Below are 14,491 nucleotides of genomic sequence, written 5' to 3'. Positions count from 1 at the left end.
GGCCCCCGGCTGAGCTCATTTCCTCCGCGCCCCGCTGGGAACCGGCAACCCGGAAGCGCTTCCCGCCGCCGCCGCTCCCAGCGCGCCCCGCGGCACGGCCGGGCCTACACCTCCCGGCGTGCCCCGCGGCGGGCGCGCGCTGTCGCCGTGGCAGCGGCGGGCCGGGCCGGGTGCCGTGAGGTGACGGGGGAGTCGGCGGCTGCGGGTCCCGCCGGGGTCGGCCGCGGCCCCTAGAGCGGCGCGGGGGCGGTGCCCGCGGCGGGGAGCGGCGCCCCGGGCGATGGCGCAGGCGGCGCTGGGCGCGGCGGGCCTGCACTTCGACGAGCTGAACAAGCTGCGGGTGCTGGACCCCGAGGCGGCGCAGCAGACGGCGCAGCTCCGCGAGGAGTGCGGGGCCTTCCTGGACAGTGAGTCCCGCCCGCCGGCTCCCTCCTGGGCCCTCCCAGCCTGGCGCCTGGCGCAGCGCTCCTCAGGGGCTGGGAGAGCAGGCCACGGCAGCCCTTTGTGCCCTCATGGGCACTTGAGGGCTTTTGTTGTTTCTTCCCCCTTTTATAGCCTATCTAACAGCGAGGAAAATCTTAAAATGTACTTGTTTACAGTAAACCGTTAAAATATAAGCCGCATCTAAAAATTATAGCATGTACTAGAAGCATTAATCTTCTTTAGGGGTGTTTTGAATATTACTTGACGATTTTTTTTTCTTCGCAGAAGTTGTAGAATTTCAAAAAATAGTGGGTAGCTTAATTGAACTTGTTGATCAACTGGCAAAAGCTGCTGAAAGTGAGAAGATGAAGGTACTGTGCAATTAATTACTGGCTTATCATGTACTCTGCGCTGTACTGTGCACGAAAAAATGGATCTCTCCCTTCCTCCTCCTCCTACAGCATAAGCAATCTTTTTCTGTCAGTCTCAACAGGCGTTTCTGTGGCAGTTAACACCTGTTTGTCTGCAATAGGAAAGCAGGGGGCTTTTTAATTGATATTAACATCTGGAAAACTTCTATAGGCACACTCACTGTGTCATATTAGCCCTGCATTTAACAGTCCTGCTGTTGCTGCTTATCTATATATTTGCACATAAATAGAACATGTATTTTTTAATCACTCCTCCTATGAGTAGAACTTTGTCCTCAAGAGGCACGAGAGGCTCTGTGAGGAGGAGAAGGGCTTTCAAAAGACCAGATCAGTGAATAGCTCTGTACTTACCTTTGAAATTTTCTCTATGTATTTCTGTCTCACCAAGCGGTGTGGGTTTTTTACATGTTGTTGTGGAAATAGAAATTAATGTTCAGCACAATTGTAGGTCATTGCTCTTTTCCTTATTTGTTCTGGGGAAAAAATGGTAACAGCGCTTGTGTATCTGTAGGACCAGTCACCAGGAATCAGTCTGTATTTCCAGAGGAGTCGGTGACTTCTGTTTCGGGCTGTGAATATCTTGAGTTTGAAGGAAGTCTCAAATGCCTTAATGTGCCCAGCCTCTACAGAGACACTTTGCCTGTTCCCCCAGCCATTCAGTATGCAGATGTCACCCTCCTTTATCGTTAGCGTGGCTGAAACACTTCAAAATCAACCTGCTAGTAGGGAAAGGGGTTAAAAAAAATCCCAATACAACTACATCACTGACCATCTTCTTCTGACAGGCCATTGGTGCACGAAATCTGCTGAAGACTATAGCAAAGCAACGAGAAGCTCAGGAACAGCAGCTCCAGGCTTTAATAGCTGAGAAAAAGATGCAGCTGGAAAGGTCAGTTTTCTATTTGATACTTCTGGGGCATTAGGTAGGCTGGAAGGGCAATCTCACCGCCTGGGCCTGGCTGCAGGGACGCTGCCCGAGTCTGTTCCAACAGCCCTCAGCAGCGAAGCTGTGTCCTCCTGCACAAGCACATTGGCACCGTGCAGAGCCACGAGCCTGGAGTTAACTTGAGGCCCTGCCTGCCTCTCATCGAGACGGTTCATCTGGCTGCTTTGTGGCTAAATAAAGAGGCGGCATGAGATTGTGCAGCTGAAATTAATACAGCTGTAATACAGCACCACGGGTCTGACTGGTAAAGGCAGTTCAGAACGGCACAGGCTGACTCACAGCCACTTGCACACGTAGCCTGGCTCCTTCACCACAGACAGTGGACGTTGTACCAAACCATCTAGCACAGGCTGGATGCAGCTGGTGACCATTTGTTTTTTTTTTTCTTTCAGATACCGAATAGAGTACGAGACTCTGTGTAAAATTGAAGCAGACCAGAACGAATTCATTGACCAATTCATTTTTCAGAAATAGAGGATTTTAAGATAAAAACAAACTAACTTGGAAACTTGACCATTCCAGAATCGTGAGAATTTCAAAAATATGCAATTTTTCACTGTGTGTGAATGAAGAGCTGGTTTGTACAAATGGAAGTGTCTTTTAATTCAGTGTGAATTACACTGGAAGTGGCAATAAGGAGAGCTTGCTAACAGATGTAAAGACTGTTCTGTCCTTTGATTTTATAAAAGTTTTGTACAGTCAGTAGTTCTAATTCAAATTCTACTTGAATTAATACTACTGTTGCTATGTTATGTCTCTTACCTTTTAAAGTGTACAGCTCTTTCAAAGAAATTGGGAAATAAATTATTGTTTTCAGACTTTCTGGATATACCAGCATTAGGGGTCTGCTATGTTATTGTTGAGCTGAAGAGTTGAAAACTCCCTGGCTAGTCATAATGATTTTTCTGTATGTTGTATCTTTTATGTCTGTAAAGACACAACACAGAAGCAGCAGTAACTTTTATCTATATTGACCAGATTATTTTTTCTACAGTTAGGAAAAAACCCCAGAAATTTATGATTGACAGAATGGATCAGTGACAGACACACAGAAAAGCAGAAAATATGGCAGAATTAAGAACTTTAAACTATGCCTGAGGTATGTCCATACAGGTAGTAATATCAGAGTAGAATTCTTTCATGGGCATTATTAGTGACAGAACTGCAAACTGATGCACAAACCATCTGAGCACACAGTGACACCAGGAGTAGGTATAAACTATAAATACAAATGTGACATTTAAAAAGTGAATGCCTGGGATCTAAAAATCAAGCCTCACGTTGAAGTGCAAATAGATGTATTTAGGCAACCAAAGATGCAAAAGTTGGCCTTTGGTGTGGAAGGTTTAAATTTTATACCAGTGAAGTCCTGACACAAACGGGCAATGACTGAAAAGCCACCTTGGTGCCCTGTAATCTTATACAAGTTTCCAGGGCCGATTTTTGCAGATCAGACTGAAAACTTAAGAAAAAACCCACAAAACAAAACAAAACAACCCCAAACCACCAATCCCACCACCAGCCCAGAATTTCTCTCAGTAGTGTTTTATTTACTCTAACTTATGCATATATTTACTGTGTAGAACTTGTGTATAGAACTATCCATGATCTCATGGTCACTGTAAGTTCCTTTTAGTCATTGCCTTAGGAAGATTAAATGCAGTTTAATGCATTAGTTATTTATTTTCATACTAGAAGTGATTTTATGGAAGGGAGAAATTTATAAATCCTTGTTTACAGCTCCTGCAGTACTTCAGAATCCTCTAGCAGTACGCCTCGTCAAACAAAGGTCACTTTAAGCATTCAGGAATGCAGATTTTGGCACATTTATCACTGATCAGACATTTGCAATTAATCAGCATTGAAGCACAGCAAAGGAAGGTGCAATTTTAAAGGAAGGGGTGAGGAAGCTAAGAATTACGTGATCTGAAGTGCTCCAAAAGCATAGCTTTGCGTCTTGGTATATAATCAGTTCTGGATTTTGAAGAATTTGCTCTTGGAAGACAAATTTCTTTCTTCAGTGTTTTTTTCTAACAGTCATCGTGGAAAAAGGAAACTTGAAAGGAAAGTATCAGCCATAGTTCCCCCCCGGCCCCCGCCATCACGCAGTCACACATCAGATGGTTAAAAGTTCATTTTCCCATTGTGGATGAACTGCCCGGCAGCGGGAGAGGAGCAAGGTCCCTTCACCTGCGTGTGCCCAGAAGCCCCGTGGAATCGCTAATACAGGCGCCTGCCCAAGCCATCCCTGATTAAAGGAGAGCTGTAAACACACACCAACCCAACCCTTGCAGGAGCCAGGTGCTGAGGGAACAGCTGTTGCAGCCAACAGCACGGGACAGACGTTTGTCCCAGCGTCCTGCATCAGCACCGGGTCTGAAGCCAAACCAGTATGAGTGTTCCAGTGGGCTACTTCCTTTTCCTCTTCTCCGCGGCGTTGTAGTGGGGGTTGTAGAGCATAGTGAAGAGAATCAGCAGTGGTATCAGCAAGTAGGGCGCGTACACAGAGAGCAGGACGAGGCGCTCGCGTTGTGTCTGAGGTCCCAGGTGCTCAGACCCGGAGAAATCATGGAACAGGATGTGCGCGAGGATAGCAACCAAAGTTGTAGCTACGTGGGTGGAGTAGATAATGGCAGGAGTCCTTATCCATCTGCAGCCCCCTGTGTACAGGCAAAAAGGAAACAATATTTACGTATTTTGAAACAAGCAGAATTCAGTGGCTGTTAGATGAACAGAACGTGAATGCTGTATCTCTGACAGGATGAGCCGTAAGTCATACTACGTAGGTACTAGGAATAAAAAGATACTAGTAGCAACCCAGGAAAATTATCTGCCTCTATGGAAATTTAGAACGCTGGTGCGATGGTGAAAATTGTTTTAGAGTAACAGAATGAGTACAGGGCCCTGACCCAGAACTTCCTCTACCTCGGAAGCGTGCCAGCTGCCAAACGTCGACGCTGGTTACGCATAAATGCTGCAGTTGACAAGGGCCTACAGGCGCGGGTTTTGTTTCTGACCAGCCTTATTCTGCGCTGCTTTCTCTGATCAAACTCGCTGTGCAAACAGCACAGCACTCACTGCAGGCGGTACGTCCCTGTAATTGCTTAAGGCCGATAAATAAACTTTCTCTGCTGTACAGAAAGCGAGTGTTACACAGGAATGCTGCACTGGGTGTATGATTACACTTGTTTCGTACCAACCTTTTAGGAAGGCGTATGCTGCCACGGGGAAGAAAGGCATTTGTAAGAAGGCTTCGCAGTATATAAACGCCTTAAACCACTCGGGGGGCTGGAGCATCATGGGGTCTCTGAAGGTGGCCGCATACCAGCTCAACAGCTCCACCAGCTTAAGGAAAAAAAAACAGATTAATACACTGAAAGTCAACTGCAACAGGGGAAAATTGTGACCCTCATCTGGGGGTCAGCTGAAGCCACCAGTGGGAAAACCCAAGTGATCTCATCTCGGTACAGCAGGTTCCGTGCCGCAGCTCAGTTTTCACAGGGACTACATTTCTGAAACCTTGACAGTGATGAGCCCTTTCCATTAAGTATATATTAAATTTGCACTACAGGCAGTTTTACAATTACTGCAGCAGTAAGTGCAGTTGCTTTCCAAAAACTATCCCTGAAATGTCATTTCTTACCAGGAAAAACCAAACAACAAAAGATCTGCACCTTGACATGAGCAGACATTGAACTCTTGTATTTTCCTCTTTCTGGCCCTCCTATTGCAGCAGAGGTGGCTCAATGTCACAGACACCTTTTGGCACGGGCCATGTCTCCCCTGGAGGTGTGACCCCAGCCCGGTCTGACCAGGCCAAGGGGGGGGTCTGGAGCCTCGCTCCGTCAGGGAGCGTGTGGTGGAATCCCTGGGCTCGTGGCTGCTGCTGAGGATTTGTGCCATTAGTTTCCATTACAGGAATGTAAATTCCAGCATGGCCTTAAGGTGGACTTTGAACGGAGAGATAGGGATTGAGATTTGCTAGTTAACTATTAATTAAAAATGGTTTCTATAATGGAGTAATTTACAGGCAATTCTAATGGCAAAAATCAAATTCACGACTTGTAAAGCTCAGGTAGGAAGTTATGGCTGATCTCATCCTGATGATGAGAGTTGAATTCATTATCTTCTCTCCAACTATTATTTTAATTGACTTTATTACGTCTATTGTTTTCTATAAGTTTATTCAAAGCCCAGCAAAAATTTTTACTAATAAATTTCCTTGCTGGTATGCCTGCTTCTGCCGTAACAATTCCCTTTTACGTTTCTGGCAGGATATGAGTGAAAATCAGGATTGCAGAGTGACAGAGGCGGTGACAGAGGCAGTGACAGAGGCAGTGACAGAGGCAGTGACAGAGGCAGTGACAGAGGCAGTGACAGCCGCGCCCGGGGGCACGTGGCGGGCGCTCAGCGCTGCCAGCACCTTCAGGGCCTTAACGCAGCGAGTGACAGGCGGGACAGCAGGTACATCCCTCCCGAAAGGGGTTTAATTTGAGGAGGAGCCAGTTTGCACTCCTCCACCTGCAAAACACACAGCGTGCTGTCCTGGGGAATTATCAGCCGCACCATCGAGTCAGCAGGGACCTGCCCTGTGACCGCGCATCTAACCGACAGGAGCAGCCCCCGCACACCCCAGCCACAAATCTAAAACCAGCCACAAACCTAAAACCAGCCACAGCTGCTAAACGTGCTGGTGAACAAAGCGTTTGTTCTCCTTCCCAAAGGAAGGACGACTAAAAATATAAGTCATTGTGTAGGGAGCAGGTATTGAATTATTTTTAAATACGATTTCATTTTAGGAAATTTACTGCATTTTTTGTCCCCCCTTACGTCTCTACAGAGTAGATTTTGTGAAAAACACCACGGGAGCCACTAAATCAAGCGGCAGAGCCCCGCGGGCATCCGCTTCTCTTCAGCACCCTGCACCGAGCAAGCCCCCGGCCCGGCCCCGGCCCCGGCCCCACCTCCCCCGGCCCCAGCCCCGGCCCCGGCCCCGGCCCCGCTCACGCCCTGCGGGTGGAGGCCGGCGGGCAGCAGCGGCTGCAGGTCGATGAGCAGCGTGACGGGGACGTGCGAAAGGAAGTAGAGCGCGAAGAGCCGCTCCCGCCAGCGCGGGCCCGCCGCCATCGCCGCGCCTGGCCACGCCCCCGCCGCCGGGCCACGCCCCCCCCGCCGCCGGGCCACGCCCCCCCCGCCGCCGGGCCACGCCCCCCCGCCGCGAGGAGGGAGGAGGGAGGAGGGAGGAGGGAGGAGGAGGAGGAGGAGGAGGAGGAGGAGGAGGAGGAGGAGGAGGAGGAGGAGGAAGGCCCGGGCGCGCAGGTCCCCGCCCAGAGCAGCCCCGGGGCACCCCCGTACCGCACTTCAGCCCGTTCTGCTCCCACCACCGCCTTTGCGCGCAGTTGTCACCAATTTCTCCCACATCTGGGCCGAGTGCGGTAGCTCGGAGAAGAGACGTGCCCACAATTAACTTCCTTCTAAAGCTACGAGATTTAAAGATGTCCTTTCCTCGTAATTTTGCATCTAGGATCAAGCTGGGGAACAAAACAATTTCTTGACTCGCAACATGCCTTCCCCTGCCCAGTCGATCTGGACCTACAGGGCTTGAACAGTCACCACATCCCGTCAGAGCATAATCAGACAATGCAGTGGGTCCGATTCCATCCTTTATTGAGCACAGAAGCTGTCCAAGGTGTACACGCAGATCACAGAGCAATGCTCCGCTTGGGTTCCAGTTCCCCACATTTATCAATGTCACAAACAGTTCCACAGTAACCATACCTGAGCAGGATTACAGAAGTACAGTGAACAGAGTCTCCTCTCAAGTCAGACTTGACAGAAGAATTTTAAAAAGTTACAAAGAACAAACAGTTCAAGGATCTCACGATACTCCGTTACCAAAACAAATAAAGGGTAAAAAAGATGATTAGAAAAATTGCTACCCAGTGAATAGTAAACCCATCGGTTCAGTCTGGTGAGCACACACACGCTCCCAGCAGGTCAAACAGTAAAGTCCCAAATACGCCACTTAGAAACTGGCTGAAGGAGAAAAGCACTTCGTAGCTTTCGTAAATTAATTGATTTGAACCAGTCAATGATATTTCACCATACATCAGGAAATGGATTTCAGCAACTTACTTTTCCGTAGCAGATCTCGTTTAGCTCCTTTGCACCACCTTCAGGATGTACACACAGAGATTAGGCCTTCTAATATCTGGATGTTCCTTTGACAGTTTGTGAATAATTTTGAGGTTATTCTTTGCACTCACCACTTCTGTACTCTTCTCAAGGCACAATTAATAACAGGAGATGCAGAAGCTATATTCAGAGAGCTTAAAACTTACGATTATAATCTGTAATTCATTCGACATTGACATCAACAAAGCTTAAAACTGATTAAAATGCAACCCTGAAAACTGCAAGCCCGATTTTAACCTCATTGGGAAAGAAAGCAGCTCTCGCTGCCCTGCCAGTGAGATCCCTCTCGGTGTATCACGTGTGCATTCACTTTAGAAACGGACTCTGTCAAAGGCAGCTCTTAAGAGCTCTCGCTTTCATTGTAACTGATTTACATGAAACATGTAAAATGCAGTTGAGGCTACAGAAAACGTTACCGTAATTGTTTGTTATATATATTTGCACACACAATTTCAGTTATACGTTTGTGCCAATTTTAATTGCTCGCTCTGCACAGCACCTTGCCCACATTCCTATGAAGACACCCTGAAAGGTAAATGTCCAAAAGACATTTTATTCTTTTTACGTTTATGAACGAGGTTAACCCACGGACCTCCAGCATGAGCTCCAAGCACACTGATGCCCAACGTGGTCTCTGCCAGCTGTGTCACTCCGTGCTCACAGCCCGACAAAAGCGGGTGTCACACCGAGAAGACCCCACAAGTCCCCTGCCCGTCCGCAGCGCGCTTACGCTGGAGGAGAATCCAACGAGCAGACCAGGCTAAAATGGCAGTGAATTAACAGCAACCAGTGCAGCAACAGGCAGCCAGGCCGCAATAACCACTGCTGCCAGTTCTAAACCACGTTAAAATTGAGCTCATGACGGCACGGAGACGTCTCAGAAGAGGTCTGAAGATGAGGCACATACACGAGTCACAAACCATGTCTGTGCCAGCCCTGGGAAGGGAGCACGTGCTAAGGCAGCTTATTGCCTTATTTCTCGTGAGGTCCGGGGGCTTGAACTGCACAGTCCAATTTGTTTGATCTCTAAAAAGGTCACACCCCTAAAACACGAACATTTTCAGTCATATTCTGCACCACCACTGCATGTTAGGACTACAGAAAACAATGAAAGCATTTGTGCTGAAAAAAATAACACAAACTTTGCAAATTAAGTAAAATCCATCCTTGACTGGATGTCTTCCAACCTCCCAATAAAGTGCAAGTCGATTGCTTGTTGTGATGTAATCTGCAAGTTTTGCCTTTATCCAGGATCAAGCTTAAAGAGCAGATGAATATTCTGTTTAAGCAGTCATACATACGTGCATATAGATGCATAGGTATACGTGTGTGTGTGTGAAAATCAAAGCCATGCCCAAAACAAGACGTTATCAAGTCTTTTTACTTGCGTTCTCTTAGACAGTACTTGGTCAGGATCGTGCCAACTTACTCTTACAGAACGGTGGGAGATCAGAGAGGAAATGAAGATAACAGCACTCCTTTTTCAAATGTCACATTTAATGTTTTCACCACTGTACTTCAAATCTACATTTACAAAGTGACCAGCAAGTGTGCCACATTAACGGACCAACCTCTGAGATTTTACCTTTCATACCAGTGTCTTCTCGGGCTCTGTTAATTAAACACGTTTCTCATTCAAGTGAATTGAAATGCTTCAGTTGGTTTTACTCTCAGGAGCCTCATAAAAAACAAAGATATTGCACCATCTTTGTTCGGTTATTCAATGTTTGTCTCTTTCACAGCAAATAATTACTTCATTGAAGTTAAAACTTCCAAACATAACTTACTAATAGTCTCCAATTTCAGCTCAGATCACTCTTGTTGAAAATACTCTGCTAAATACAGATAACTTACAATAACTTTAACAGTTAATTGTCCATAACAAACACCACGGTTTTTCTCCAGACCAATGCTCAAATTTTAAGACCACCCTTTAGTATTTCTTTGTACAGGTGAAAAACAGTCTTCAATTTTCTAGTCTTGTTTTAAATATAAAAGTTGGAAGGGACATTCAAGTTTCAAGTCTCCACACTGAACTTAAAAAAAAAAAAAAAAAAAATCATGTGGAGGTAAACAAACCAAGTTGTATACTCCAGGAGGTAGAGGCCTTCAATTTGTGTTCATATATACATATGCACAGAATTCAGTGTTCCAACAGAAAAAGAATTAGCCAAAAAGTAATAAAAGTTATTTACTACTGTGACATTTCAAGACTTCCACAGCTTCGCCTAAGACACGAACACAATTAACATAATTCCCTATGTGCTTTTTTTTTCTTTTCTTTTTTTTTTTTTTTTCTCTCTCAACTGTCCAGTGCAGGAAAAAGTTCTCACAAAATTTCACAGACCTAAAATGTGCAAGCTAGTTTCTCTCTATACAGCAATGATGTCAGGGATCTCTGAAATTAGCCCATAAATGGAATTATTTACACACATAGAAGATGCATGCTGGGGGGTTTTATGTAAGAAAGAGCAGAAAAACTTCTAATAAAAATAGATTAAATATATATATATATTTATACTGGGTAAGGAAACAGAAGTTTAGTCTCTCCTAGTCACAAACTCATTCTCTCTACTCACAACGTTTGATTTGAGAACAGCACACATCACCATCACAGCTCTAGTGAGAAGCTATTTATAGGACTTGATCATCAGGTGACGTGCCACCGACTGTGGTCACTGTCACCTGGCGTGACTTCATGATTGGTCGCAGTCAAGTTTTCTGTATTCCTTAGTTTTAGAAAACCCAAAATCTTCAGGAATGGCTCAGTATCAAAATGTACGTCTATCCTTTTGTACAATCTCACTTCAATTAAAAAAAAAAAAAAGAAAAAAAAAGAAAAAACCTCCCCAAATTTGGTTCAATTCTGTTTGTTCTGAGCTGAGCCATCACAGCTGCACTAGAATTCATAAAACACGTGCAACTCTGGGTAAAATATTTTCTTCTAAAAGCACAACCACTTTACAAGATTAAAAGTCTAGTACATTTCTAAATATTATTCATATTGTACAAGTAGTGGTTGTTAATTTAAAACTTCATTAGTAAAATTACAGTACAAGCATGATTAACCTCCAGAATTGCAAATCCCAGACTCCAGTGGAAAGCTACATTACATCTTCAGTAGTACGTTATCTTCCACTTCACTCCCAAACCAGTGGAGATGGCGGCATCTCAGATGGTTGAGCAACCGTGGAACTGGAATGCAGGTGACACAGAAAATCAGTGTTCATTTGCCATAGCTCACAGACAAGACAGTTAATGCTCGAGCGGTAAGCAGACAGCAAGGAAAGCAAAAAAACCACCAAAACCAACCCAAACCGCCCCGGGACCAACAGTTAACACCACCGATGACAAATATTCCGCTGTACTTTATCTACTTATTTTCTTAACGATCCTTCAACTATCAGTCATTAATTTAAAAGTTTTTACAGTGCAGTTCTACAATCAGAATTCAACTTGTCGATCTTTCAATTTAATTGTTAGTCTGACTTCTGTACCTTTACACAAAAATATTACTTGAAACTTTTGCACATTTTACTTAAATTCTAGAAGAATTCACTACAGTATTTTTTAAATGCAGCCATACATGTCCTTAGGCATTTTTTTGCAGAAGTTATCTACGGGCCTTTTCTACTCTCAGACACTTAAAACATAAAACATTTTGGATCTGTGAATTCTGTACTACTAATAAATGTGAATTAATATCAGATGTGATTACATACAGTTACCTAATAAAGCTCTTAAAAGCAGCAGACTGAGGGTTGATGCAGAGAGGCACTCTGTTTCCTTTCTGCTGTTCCAAAATGAACTGATGAATTATTTCTGTACATAGGAGAAAAATAAAACCCACCACACCATTAACACTTTTTGCTTCAGTAAAATGCGGTGTAGACTGGAGGAAAATAGAAAGTACGTTTTGGTAAGGATGAAAGAACTCCAGCTTCCCTAAATCTAATCTGATACCAGACCTCAGAGCATAAGCTCACACAGAACTCTTTTTGCACACTCAAATAAATGTATATAAAATAAACCCCTATTCACCACTATAATACTGAACTGATGATAACCGGTTATAGATTAAATCCCAATTTTAGGGTATAACTTTATGAGAAACAAAGAATTCTCAACTTGATTTGCAAATCCCAAGAACACAGTTCTACTACTCAGTCCCGTTTGAGTCACAAATTCAGCTACTACCACCAAGGACAAAACTGCCACTTGAGCTGATTAAAACAAAAAAGTAAATTTCATAAGGAGAGAGGAGCTCTATGTAGAGCTGCCAGACAAAACACCTTCTCATGCACATGGGTGCACATACCCCCCTCCCCAAAACCAGAGCCTGGGGGGTCTGGCAATGGGCTGCTCCTCCATGAGCAGCAGCGGTGGCTGCCAGGACAGAGCTCCGCGCGCCCGGGCGCTACGTGAGAGGCACCGTGCTGGCATGGGCACTGCTGTCCGCAAACCTTCAAGGGAGCTTTAGAGCCACAGATTTCAGAGAAGACAGCAGAGCTACGTACAGCTCTGGAAAGTGATGGCCAAAGAGAAACATATAAGCGATTCTGTTCTTTCAGTGAAAATATTTCCAGTATCGACTATGGAAAAATACCTAAAAGATGCGTACGCATCCCGACTGCCCAGCCTAACCCCGCGCTGCCGAAGGCTGGAGCAGGAAGAGAAATGCAGATGCGAAGGGTAACTGCTACTCACCTTTAACCTGCCGAACAGAACTGAGGTTCTTTTCAAAAGTGTCATCGAATTTGGGGTTAGTGATGGGTTCAAAATCACTCGTATAAACTCTTCCAGTAGATGTGGAAAAACAACATTTACACATACAAGTGTGGTATCGCAACCGCCCTTCATCGAGATATGGGTGAGCTAAGGCGTCCTTAGCAGATATTCTTTTGGACTGAAATATTGCATTTAAAGAAAAAAAAAAAAAAAAGGTTAGGATGTTTTCAGAGGTATTGAAACAGTCTAAAGAACACGTGCTCATCAATTCATTCTCCATTGTTTTATAACCCCCTAACGACATTCAGGGACTGGCTCACGGCAGAAGATGTTTCCACCTGCAGACGCTGCCAGCAGGGGGAAGGTTCCACTAAGGAACAGGCAGCTTTGCCAGCGTGACACTGACCTCGCTGTACGATGCTGCTAATACGGTTTTTAGAAATACATTTTTCAATAATTACTTTCTCCAGATAACCTTAAAATTATGACTCCTACCATCAATCAAAACAAGCCCAGAGAATTTAATGCTAGCAAATACTGCATTTGGTACGTCCATACCCTGCAAAACATTTTAGTGTGTCCCTAAGTACATATTTAAAGTAAAACACAAATGTAAGCATCACTGATAACAGAGTAATTCAGGATACGGCATCTGGAGTTCTGAGGAATACTTTACACATCAAGTTTCTGAAAACAAGCGGTGAAGGAAGTGCAGGGAAGCAGGGGGTCAGAGCAGGGGTTTAAATTATAAAGTCGACTTCCACATTACTAAGACTTTTTTTGTGCATAACCCAAGTAAAGTACTCCGTCCCTGGGTGTCCAACACCGTCCTGTCAAAAAAGGAGAACACCCTCTGTTTCTGAAGTACTGCAGCCAGAAGTGCTGCTGCAAATCCAGGGTGCAATGAAATCTGTTGTTATAGGTCAATTAAAAAACAAAACAAAACACAAACAGAACAGAAGTTCTTGCTCGAAGTTACAGAGCAAAAGCAGCGGCAGAGCTTGAAGCACAACCCCACTGTCCCAATTCCCAGGGTCTATTTTAGATGAAATCAAAATCCCCTGTTCTAAAGGACTGTCCTGATTCTTTAAAAAAACAAACCCACATTTATTTAAATGTGAGTTGGGAACAATAGTATTCTGAGTGTTGAGGGAGTTAGAAAGGAAAATAAGTTTGTTTATGTGGACATTATGATTTAACACTTCTATGTTTTTGTACAGCAAAGCGATCCTAAGGTTTAAAAAAATACAATCCAAAGGTGCTGCCTTCCGAATGCTTTATCAGTTACAAGCTTCCTCCTTTGCAGTTCAGTCAATTTGTCTGGTTTTCATTTGAAATGTTACAGGTTTTCCCGGACAGATGAAATAACGACGATCATCGATTCAGGTATCAGATTTTCTATAGTAAGCCCAAGAGATGAAACCCAAAATCCACAGCAGCGAATTTTTATTAGAAAAACAGACGCTCAGTGGAAAAAAGATCCTGTTATGTGGAATTCTGTGTGTGCTGCAAGACCATGAACACCCACTCGTCTCTAATTAGAAATGCATCAAAGTATCTGATGTTCTGCTACCTACCCCTAGCTAGGAAAAGCTGCCGTGATTCACAAACACCCTCATCTTTCTCACTCTATCGTAGCGTTCTTCAAAAGACCACTACATTTTATATGCGAAACCCCCATTCCAGGGGGAAATTAATTGACCAATTCTAAGATGACACCTTCACGTCTTTTACAGACCCAAAAGTACTGAAATGCAACGTAGAAGCA

General features: G+C 44.6%; 3 protein-coding genes across 5 annotated transcripts in view; 1 reads left to right on the top strand and 2 right to left on the bottom strand.

The window, feature by feature from the left end:
* Positions 1-150: 150 nt before the first annotated feature.
* Positions 151-2,670, top strand: IFT20 (intraflagellar transport 20). Of its 2 annotated transcripts, none has more exons than XM_068415631.1 (4): positions 151-407; positions 712-794; positions 1,640-1,743; positions 2,193-2,670. In XM_068415631.1, the coding sequence occupies exons 1-4, from the start codon at positions 281-283 to the stop codon at positions 2,272-2,274; spliced, it is 396 nt and encodes a 131-aa protein (XP_068271732.1). In that variant the 5' UTR covers positions 151-280; the 3' UTR covers positions 2,275-2,670. The 2 variants fall into 2 exon arrangements, with proteins under 2 accessions (XP_068271732.1, XP_068271731.1); XM_068415630.1 differs by having other exon boundaries at positions 152-407; positions 709-794; positions 2,193-2,667.
* A 109-nt stretch (positions 2,671-2,779) lies between these two features.
* TMEM97 (transmembrane protein 97) lies at positions 2,780-6,943 on the bottom strand. The gene is made up of 3 exons (XM_068415628.1): positions 6,808-6,943; positions 5,001-5,145; positions 2,780-4,460 (listed from the first exon to the last, which is right to left on the bottom strand). The coding sequence occupies exons 1-3, from the start codon at positions 6,925-6,927 to the stop codon at positions 4,210-4,212; spliced, it is 516 nt and encodes a 171-aa protein (XP_068271729.1). The 5' UTR covers positions 6,928-6,943; the 3' UTR covers positions 2,780-4,209.
* A 2,531-nt stretch (positions 6,944-9,474) lies between these two features.
* The window catches only part of NLK (nemo like kinase), a 52,779-nt gene continuing 47,762 nt past the window's right edge, over positions 9,475-14,491 (bottom strand). The window contains exons 9-11 of one of the 2 annotated variants that reach the window (XM_068415803.1): positions 12,703-12,901; positions 11,718-11,817; positions 9,475-11,190 (exon numbers count right to left, since the gene is read on the bottom strand). In XM_068415803.1, coding sequence (XP_068271904.1) covers positions 11,720-11,817; positions 12,703-12,901 — 297 coding nt within the window. In that variant the 3' untranslated portion in view covers positions 9,475-11,190; positions 11,718-11,719. The remainder of the gene's footprint in view (positions 11,191-11,717; positions 11,818-12,702; positions 12,902-14,491) is intronic. The other variant, XM_068415802.1, reaches the window with a different exon arrangement.

Source organism: Nyctibius grandis, chromosome 18 (assembly GCF_013368605.1).
Source record: "Nyctibius grandis isolate bNycGra1 chromosome 18, bNycGra1.pri, whole genome shotgun sequence".
NCBI classification, from domain to species: Eukaryota; Metazoa; Chordata; class Aves; order Nyctibiiformes; family Nyctibiidae; genus Nyctibius; species Nyctibius grandis.
The sequence above is the reverse complement of the archived record's forward strand: the minus strand, read 5'-3'. Positions and strand labels throughout refer to the sequence as shown.